Source organism: Archocentrus centrarchus, chromosome 18 (genome assembly GCF_007364275.1).
Source record: "Archocentrus centrarchus isolate MPI-CPG fArcCen1 chromosome 18, fArcCen1, whole genome shotgun sequence".
Taxonomy (NCBI): domain Eukaryota; kingdom Metazoa; phylum Chordata; class Actinopteri; order Cichliformes; family Cichlidae; genus Archocentrus; species Archocentrus centrarchus.
Window position 1 is genome coordinate 4,113,209 of NC_044363.1, and position 10,152 is coordinate 4,123,360.

Genomic DNA, 10,152 nt, shown 5'->3' on the forward strand with positions numbered 1-10,152 from the left:
CTTTTGCAAAGACCTATAGATCCATATGATTGTGTCATACACCTTCTCCTTGGTCCCTTTACCTACTATCCATCTCTACAGTTTCTCAAAATCTGAATGAAAACACGTGGAAAATTATATCTGAGGCTCACTGGCAGCTGCGATTATTTATCCCTCTGCTGGATTCTTCTTTGCAATCCTGAATAAGACCCTCTGACTGTGCATTGACTTTAGAGGTTTTAACCATATACCATTAAAAAATATATTATTTGCTTCTCTTTTCCTCTGCTGCTGAATGGAAGAACCTCTGCAGTGTTTACATCTGCTCTACAAAAGCAGCAGGATTATGTAAAGAAAGCTTTTGGTTTGAAAATTTGGAAAAGAAACAATTTTCATCAGACATGTGACAAGAGGCTGCTTTGCAGAGACGTTTACAAAAATACCACTGCTGATTTATATTCATTCATAATTATATTCAACATATTAATCTCCCAACCCTGAACAGGATAAGCGGAAGAGAATGCATGGATATTAATTTATATTTCTTATAGTATTCTTAAATTTTATTTTGAGATATGCCCTCATAACAATGATCAGATGCTCCATCTGTCTCTTGCAGTGGGTGTTTGACAGCATTCAAATGAGATCTTACTTTATTCAAATCAGTGGTAGGACACCTGTCTGCTTCTGTGTCACATGTTTTAATACTCAGACATGTGCACAGTCATTATTTAGCAAATATATTTTTATAACCATTCATCCAAATAACTTATTCCGGGACAAAACATTTTCTTTTTCTTGGTGTTTCATGTCTTTGTACAAGTAGCTGGTGTTGCCACAAATGAGTATTTCCTTCTAACACGCATTAATGTTTGTAGTGTTTTTGTTTACAGGCGTAAAGTGCCTCCACATGATGCTCCAAGTCTGCATGACTGCAGGACAACACAGCAGAGCAGGGAGGAGGGGGAAGCAAAGTCTGCCCTGCATGAGATTTTTGTTCAGACATGCTGTCTTTCTGGGGAACAGCGTACTGAACTTACAGGAAACAAACAAACAAACTAGCATCGATCATAACACGCTAGTATTGTACCAGCATTCGTATTGATACTATCGATATTTGATTTGATTTGTTCACCGTTTGCTGGGCTCTGGGGTGCTACCCTGACTACCCCATTGGATGTTACACCTTTGGCTGAAACTATTTAACAGTAAGACAAGAGCAGGGGTGTAAAAATCAAACACAAGACACAAGAGGCCACTAATTATTAAAATCAAGCAGGAAGTGAACAATCATAACTGTAACAAGGAAACAGTCACATGAATGAACTTATCAGAAAAAAGGACAAGACAGACAATGAGTAAAAATAAATCAATACTTTAAGTAAACTAAAACCACAAATAAGAATTCAAAACTCAAAAAAAAATCTAACACTAGAACTTAAATGCAGCAGGAACTAAAGACATATCAAATAAGAGTAAAAACACTGAACAGGAGAATCGAAAAGTTCAAACACCAGATCATGAAAACCCTAAATTCAGTTGCTTACTACTAACATTCAAAAGATTTTGAAACTTGATATTTCAGTTCAAGTCAACCACAGACATCAAGAATATAAGTTGAGGGCTATTTTTGAACATGGTGCAACAATGAGGACTGTGAGTGAGGAGATTATTATTCTTTTTTTAGGTGCCTGTAATATAACCTGTCATTTCTCAGCATGCATTCCTGTCATCTTCCAGGAACAAGGCAATGTGATACAGCTAAACTAGTTCCTCTTCATAGTTTCCATTTATCGTAACGTGAACATGTGACTGCTGAACCCACAAAGTTTAAACATTTTCCTGAATATTGATGCAGCCAAGATGAGTTCACATGTATTCAGCCCAGACATTTAGAACAATATTTAAATATAAAGTGTCCATATTTGTCTGCGACTCACTTCACTTCACCTCTGTTCATGTTTCTGCTCTTTGAGAGGAGCCTGCGTGCTTTCATTTACAGAGTAGATTTAATAACAGGACTGCAGTATTAACAAAAAGTAGTTATTCTTTGGAAAATATTAAATTTTTCCCATAGAAGAAAGATGACCTGTGTCCTTTCGCTTCTTTCTATATTCTAGCTGGCAGAAACACATTTTCTTGTGAACAAAATAACCACATCGTGGATTTGTTAAATGGCGCGCTACATAAGTTCAGATGTAACACTTGCATCACTCCATCAGATTTCCTGTTTCTGTGGTGGAAATACTTTCATACATACCTAAGACACCGTGTCATAGGTATGAATAGATGTTTACTTCCAGCTGCCCTAAAGTAACATGAGAAAACAGTGGGAGTGGGCAGAGTAGCTTGTTTGTTTTTTTATGTGTAGCTGTGTTCTTGAGTCCTGCTCTGTTGTACTCGAGTGGAGCGCTCTGCAGGGACTTGATTACTGTGCTGCTAGACTCAGGACTATATCACCCCACTTTGGAGATGGCTTCTGCGCTGGTGAGGTCCACAGTGATGATAAGGTACACTAAAACAGTCTGAGAGCAGGTCATGAAATAATCACAACTGAGTTATGTTTCTGGATACAGATATTAGATTCTTTTCATGTCTCTGAACATGATTTTTTTTTCATCTGTCTGCTCTCATATGTGGTGTCCACGTATACATTATCAATACTCGCCTCTTTTAAAAGGTGAACACATTTGGTGGTGGTGTGGCTCTGAGTCCAGGCTGGTGCTGCAGACACAAACTATATTGCCCACTGAAATTACATCACTACTAGCACTGGAACTCCCACAGGTGGTGGTTGTTTTGATCTATTTTTTAGGAACCTGTAATGTAACCTGTCATTTTACAGACTACATTAATGTAATGACGGTAAACTAGTTCCTCCTCATAGTTTCAGCTTATCATAACAGTTAACCCTTTCTCCTTAGCAGTATTAATGCACTTGAAAAAACTACAATGAAGTATTACATACAGACCCATTTTAAATGTGGTTTACATGATCTGGTTCCCGAGCAGTATGTTGTAAAACTTACTAACAAAAGTTAGCATCATTTAGCTTGTTTATCAGAGACCAAAGTTACAAAAATAAGATCCAAACTGCATCAAAATGAACTTCTAGATTATGTATCAGTAATACAAAAAAAGTCTCAGTGGGAAGTAACTTGGATAAAATGGGAAACTGATATTTGAAAAAGTGTAAATTTAATAAGAATAAATGAGCAAGGAGGAATAATCCATTTTTCCTTTTGCTTTTGTTTTAAGTTACAGCTCAACAACGCGTGCATTTGCAGGCAGAGTAGCAAAACTGGCTCTGATCAGCTGACAAACAGCATGGATTTAATCTATAAGTGTGGTGCACAATTATTTGCTTTTACTCTTTATAAAAGCTGTAAAATCTTTGGTTACAGAAGAAGGAAAGATGAGTTTAATTATTTGATTCAACGAGTTCACCTATGTTCATGTTTCATGTCCCTGAACATGTTTTTTTAATCACTCTGCTCTTATACAGTCCTGATCAAAATCTTGAGACCAGTTAAAAAATTGCAAGAATTTGCATTTTGCAGTATTGGATCTTAAGAAGGTTCTAAGTAGAGCTTCACAATGCTAAAAGAAGAAATCGGTGCAAAAGACAAAAACTTTTGAGCAGGGAATTTATTGAAAACTGCATTTACACTCAAACATGATTTTTTCAGCTGATCAAAAGTTTAAGACCATAGCTCAAAAAAACCCAAAGACCCCCCAAAACAGAAATCAAAGTGTCAAAAAAAAAAAGGACACTTTGATTAGAACCTTCTTAAGATCCAATAGTGCAAAATGCAAATGATTGCAATTTTTTAACTGGTCTTAAGATTTTGATCAGGAGTGTATGTGGTGTCCATGTATACAGTATTAATATTTGACACTTTTAAAAGGTGAAAAATTACACATTTGGTGGTGGAGTGGCTCTGTGTCACTGGACAGTTTCGCTAGTCGCTGTGCCAACGTACCTGCTAGCATTTCCTTCTTCTGCCATTGAATGAATCCGATGTTCCTCACTTTTGTTCTGCATGACTTTTCTCCCATGTCATTCATGTCCCATCCGTCATGACCCTGCACCCCACAGTTTGAGAACCAGCGCTGTACTGACTGACCTTTGACCTCATGTGTTGATGACTCTTCACCTCTGTCTCCTCTCACAGGGAGAAGATGATCTGCAGGATCCTGCTGCTCCTCATCCTCACCTCATGTGTCTCTGGTTAGTTTACAGCTTCACTTTATGAACTCCAAATAAAGCTCAACAACAGATTTGTTCCAGTTCTCAGTGTGTCTGCTCCTCTCTTTCCCTCTCTGTCTCCTCAACAGGATCATTTGTAGTCAATGTGACACAGACCTCCTATCAGGCAGAGGAGAACCACAACATCACACTGGAGTGGACGTTCACCACCAACCCTGAGAGCTCCCCCCAAACTTTCAACATCCTCTGTGAACTGATAACTGAGCATAGATTCTCACTCCTGTATCATGTTCATGAAGGTGTTGAGGTGTCAGAGTCTCAGGATGCAAAGTTTTCAGGACGAGTCCAGAGTGACAAAGACGCCCTCAGAGAAGGACGAATGAGACTTCAACTGTCCAGACTCAGGACTGATGACTCGGGTGTGTACGTGTGTGAGGTCAACACTGATGATGGCTTCGGTGTTGGAAGATGTCAGCTTAACATCACTGGTAAGTTGATTCAGCTACTTTCTTAAAGCTCTTTCTCTGGCATGTTTTTGAGCTAGTTAACTGGTGTTCTGAGTTTTTTGGACATTGAGTTTTGTTTTGGGTTTTTTTGTGTTATGGGTTCTTAGTCTAATTCTGCTCACACGCTCTCCCCAGATGTTTCTCCTCTCCTCTCATTACCGTGTTTGCGTGTGTGTTATTGTTGTGCGTGTGTGTGTAGTTTGTGTTTTCCCTTGTCCTTTGTTGCATCGTTGTCTTTGACTCCCTGCCTGCTGTGTGCGCACCTGTCTGTCTGTATCCTTGTTTAAGTTAATGTGCTAGTCTTTGCTGCTGGCCCCGTCCAGCATTGTAAACCTGTTTTGATCAGTGAATAAAGCTGAAGTCTAATTTCATCCTGTCTCAGTCCTGCATTTTAGGTCCATGTCTCACCTGCTACACATCCATTCATGACATTTCTCACTGCTGCACTGACTGAGCTCTTTAATAAGACTATGGAGTGGCAGCTGAGAACAAAATTATTTGTAATGATTACCATTTATAACTGTATAATATAAAATTTATGAAAGGACAAGATAATTATTGGAATATTTTTTAAAGATAATTACCACTCTCTGAGCTAATAAACAGCACTTAAGGTTGCAAATAACTGTTAGTGTGTGCATTGCTGTTGAGTTTACTTTTGTTTTGTTTCCTTGTTTCTTCTGTAATATTGGTCATGGCAATGCATAAATAATTTTATTAACATTTTTTATTTTTTCTGTTTTATACAGCTGCTGATCAACTTGAGAAAGAAACTTTGAGTCCAAAGCCAAAGAGTCCAAAGAGTCCAGGAGACGCCATTTTTTATGTTATGCTGGGAATGGGACTAACAGCAACAGCAGTTCCACTGGCCTTTTGTCTGTCTGATGTCATCAGAAACATTAAGAAAGAAAGCAGATCATAGAGTGTCTCCATTTACAGTATTTCTGAAATGCTCCATTCCCCAAACCAAATCCAGGCACTTAGACATGCAACTCTCACTCTCTTTTGTGCAACAACATGTAAACACATTCATTGTGTCAAACACATTCTCACATGAGGGAGATTGAGGGGGATCGTCCACGGATGACCATGAGGGAAGCAGGACAAAGGGTCCCATCCAATCAGAGCAGATTCTCTGTGGCAGCATCATCAGGATATTCACTGTTCCATGCTGTACAACATTTGACACACAGTGTGCCACACTGCAAGTACTGTGATGTTCATTACAACGCAATGTCCACTGGCAATATATATATATATATATATATATATATATATATATATATATATATATATATATATATATATTCATAAGTGCAGTCCCCCTTTTCCAGAATTGAAGAACGACCACATGCGGGTGGCAGGAGAGTCCTTTTCATGCAACATGTGGGAGTCCCTGGCCAGAGGGGTGGCAATGTCACCTTCTGTGGAGCCACTGGTAACTGGGGGGTCCTCCACCATCATGCTAACCTAGGGCCATACAACACCAGACATCTCTTCACATTCCTGGGTGGTCTACAGGATCACATGGATCATGTGACGATGTTACTGTAGAGTCCTGTCAAGAATGGAGTCGGCACAAAGGAGTGGGGGGCCTGTGAAGTGGATGAGGTCCTCTGGCTGGACCACACACAGGGACATGATGGTGCAGACTGTCGTACAGGGATGTGCATTCTGTTGTGTGTTTTTGTTTTTTATGTATTTTTTGTTTGTCTACATTCAGCACTGTCATGTGACTCTGACTATGGCAGTGTTTCACTGTACATGTTTGGAATAAATGTTTTCTTTTGACTACTTGCCCTGGATGCTGTGTCTGACATTATTTGATGTAGGGTGTAACAGATGGTCTTTGTGAATAGATTTATTACTTGCTGTGTGTGTGTGATCTGACCAGTGTTTGAGTTTGCACACAGGTAAAAGATTTTTGCAGTGATGGTTTGATTTTGGCTGGAAAGTCTGGGATTTTGGGAATTTAGCTTGGATTTTTGGATTTGTGTTTACGGTTTTGGGAAAATGGGTGGTGGACTCAGGACGTGTTTTAGCAATTCAAAAATGCTGTAACATTTTAGTGTAAATGAAATAACTTTTTCAGCTGCTCTTTCATTCACAGCTGGTCAACACAGAACATCACTCTGTGTGTTTGATTTGGCAGATTTTTACTCCTGACACAAGTCCAAAGGGGTCTGTCTCCCAGTCTTGAGTCTTTTTTGTTTTAGGCAAAAATGCCAATGACTACACTGTGGAGCTACAATAAAATAAGTTGGCAAATAAAATATAAAATTTACTTCACTAAGCTGTAAATTATTTTAATGTTCACTGAATATAAGTTAATATATTTTTATTGCTCTAAATCATTTAAATAATGTAAATAATCTAAGCTCCAAAATGTAATTTTGTAAAGATCTACATTGTCACCATGTGTGCAGTGTGCAGTGTGTGTGTATGTGTGTGTGCGTGTGTGTGTGTGTCTCTCTGAACACCAGATTCACACTTTGTCTGTTGAAGTGGAGCTTTGTGGTACCATCAACCTCACCATCTCTCCTTCCATAATCACAAAATGTTAATGAGGAATTTTGAGGGTTTTATCATCATTTTTAAAAAATTTTGAAATCTTTTCAGGTTGTCAGTGTTTCAGTTTGTTCATTGTGTCAAACACATGCAGTTAAGTCTTTAAGCTTTAGTCGAGTCCTCGATCCGTGTGTTTTTTCCACCAGCTGTTTTTAATCAAGGTGCCCGGTCATAATAATAATAAAAACCATTAAAAAAAAACAATGCAGAAAGCTCTGTTTTTCTTAATGTCTCAGTTTATAGTGAGAACTACAGTGTTTGTTCACTATTGAGGTTTTAAAAAAAGGGATAAAAAAAAACAGGTGGTGAACAAATCTAAAACTAAGGTATGATTGTTATTATTTGAAAGATTATTTTTGGTTTTTCTTAATTTATCATTTTTGAACTTTTGTGAAATCTAATTGTTGCCGTTTAGGAAAGGTGCAATAATTTAAAGCTCCAGCCTGTTTTCTAATCCAGGGTTTGATTGTGTTTCTTTTCTTTTGAAGGTAATAGTGGTTTGTCTCTTTTAGTTTAGTCATTAACAAGAAAATCTTTGCTTTAACTATTGTTTGTCTCCACACCTCTGTTGTTGAACCTTTGTTGCACCTTTTTTTGTTACTTCCCCACATCCCCTGGATTTTGTAGAGGAACGTAAATCATAACTTTTAAATTAACTAGTTTACAGTTGAAAGTTTTCTCGGCAGCATTTCTTCCAATCAGGCTCCAAACTGATTAAAGGAAACAACAGATCTTCAAATACCACTGTGGCTTTGCTTTCCCACCTCTCACTGAGTTCACTGAACTCAACATTTGTCAAATATGTGCACAGTGAATTATTAAAATATTTTAGTTAGTATTTTAAAAAAATACAGTTTTTATTCCTCCTAGATTTCAGAGCTGTCTTGTGTATTTGTGCTTATTTTTTGCTCTGGATTTCAGCCTCCAGGAGCGGTGCTCCAGCCTCAGTTTAAGGTTAGTCTGGGTTTGGATGCTTTGGATGTTGAGCATCATGGAGAAATCTAGTGTTAAAGATACACTCAGTCACTTTTCAGAGTCTATTTAATAGGGAAAAAAGTTATAATCATAAATATACATAGATTAGTGTTCAAATGCATCTTCCAACAAAGTGATGTTTTCTCGTGAACTAAACTAAATAGGTGTGTGCGCTGGTTTGAGGCTGACCCATCGCTATGGGCGGGCCCTAGGGGGCCGTGCCCTCCCACTGATACGCTTGGGCCCGCCCTGGCCCGCCCACCCAAGCCAGATCACTAATCAAGCTAATAATAGTGGTGCCCCCCTGTTGGATTTCATAAGCCCCCCCTTAAGACTGAGATCTGGCGACGGGACTGGTTTGAGGTACTCTTCAGTATCGCTGTCATTGGACAGAAGTGAGCTTCACTGACTCATCAATTCATATCAGTCTCCTTTTACAAAGATTTACAGCCTCCTCCAGAGGCTCCAGAGGCAGAAACATATTAAACAGCACATTGAAAGCCTACGATCAGATGAACAGAGTTGTTTGACTCAACACGGCCATCGCAGATGCATCTGAAATGGGAAAGATAAAAAACAATCCAGGTGACTGCAGTCTGCTGACATCCTGTGGTGAAATTTTACACACTTAACTTTACATTTGCATCTTTGATTGTGTTTTCTTCACAAATCTACTTCTGGTCAGTTTGTTTCTCTTAGGGATAAACTTTAAAACTTTTATGAGTACACAATCTGCTGCTTGATTGTTATTTTCTTTTCAGTAATTCATCCATTCATGTTCAGATTATAAAACCTGCAGCTGATTGCATCATTTCAATGTAATTTAGATCGATTAAACTCTATGTAGCTGTATTATTGCAGGTGTATAATGTACATGTGTTGTAGGGAGTCCGTAACTATTTTTGTGCTGCTGTTAACTTGTGTAACCACAAGGTGGCGCTGTTGGCTTGTATTTGTCCATGTAATGCTGCAAAAGTAATAGAGTGATAAATTCAATTCATTTCAGTTCAATTCAGTTCAATTTTATTTGTTATATAACAAACAGTCTCCTCAAGGCGCTTTGTATTGTGGGTAAAAACCCTACAATTTAATTGGTTTAACACAGAAATAATGAAGTGGTTTAAGTAGATTGTTGTATACATCTAAATAATATTCAGTGTTCATATAAATGTTTATTGTCATGTATTATTTTTACACACAGTATAAAAAGTGTGTCACACCTGCAGCTGCAGTTCGTTCCTGTGCTGTGTGAATAAATAAATGAGTGGTGATTGACTGCTGTGTTCTCAGAGACGCTTCAGGAAGATACCTGTTACAAAGAGCCACACTGTGCACAGTCCTCCCAGCAGCCACTGCATTCTGGTTAAAACTGAACTGGTGAATGGTGAAAGTGTGAGGCTGGTTGGAGAACGAGGTGAGCGTGGGGAGAGGTTGTTGTTGACTGTGGACGGGTGGGGCAATGAGAGCAAGAGGGAAACTCTGAGAATATGTGAAGGACACAAAGACGGGCCTGAGAAGATGAAGAGGGAAAAGGAGGACTTACAAATGACAAAAAAATGAGCAGAGAATGAACAAATGATTCAAAAAGATTAAACAATAATAAACAGTTTTGGTCAGTACAAATAAGGTGTATGTGTGCATCAGGCAAGAGGAAGTCCTGGTAAAAAAGTCATTGCTTTGAATTTATACTTTGCATAAATTCAAATAATAGAGCAGCAGGCTCAAAGTGAAACCTTGTTTTTCTTCCCAGAACAGAAGCAGCATTTACAGCATCATTGATCATTACTGTCATGTGTTGGCTTGGAGGCAGAGTGTGTAGCCAAATCCAAAACTCAGGAGCCACAACATAACTGAGAACTCAGTTTCACTTCTGTCAACTCATAAAAAACAAACAAAAAAATAAAACATGTACTG

At 38.4% G+C, this 10,152-nt stretch overlaps 1 protein-coding gene across 1 annotated transcript; it reads left to right on the plus strand.

Moving 5' to 3' along the window:
- The first annotated feature begins 2,351 nt into the window (after positions 1-2,351).
- Positions 2,352-5,933, plus strand: LOC115796787 (uncharacterized). The gene is made up of 4 exons (XM_030753217.1): positions 2,352-2,489; positions 4,155-4,210; positions 4,318-4,677; positions 5,445-5,933. Exons 1-4 carry the CDS (start codon positions 2,452-2,454, stop codon positions 5,615-5,617), a joined length of 627 nt encoding a protein of 208 aa, XP_030609077.1. The 5' UTR covers positions 2,352-2,451; the 3' UTR covers positions 5,618-5,933.
- The last annotated feature ends 4,219 nt before the right edge of the window (positions 5,934-10,152 follow it).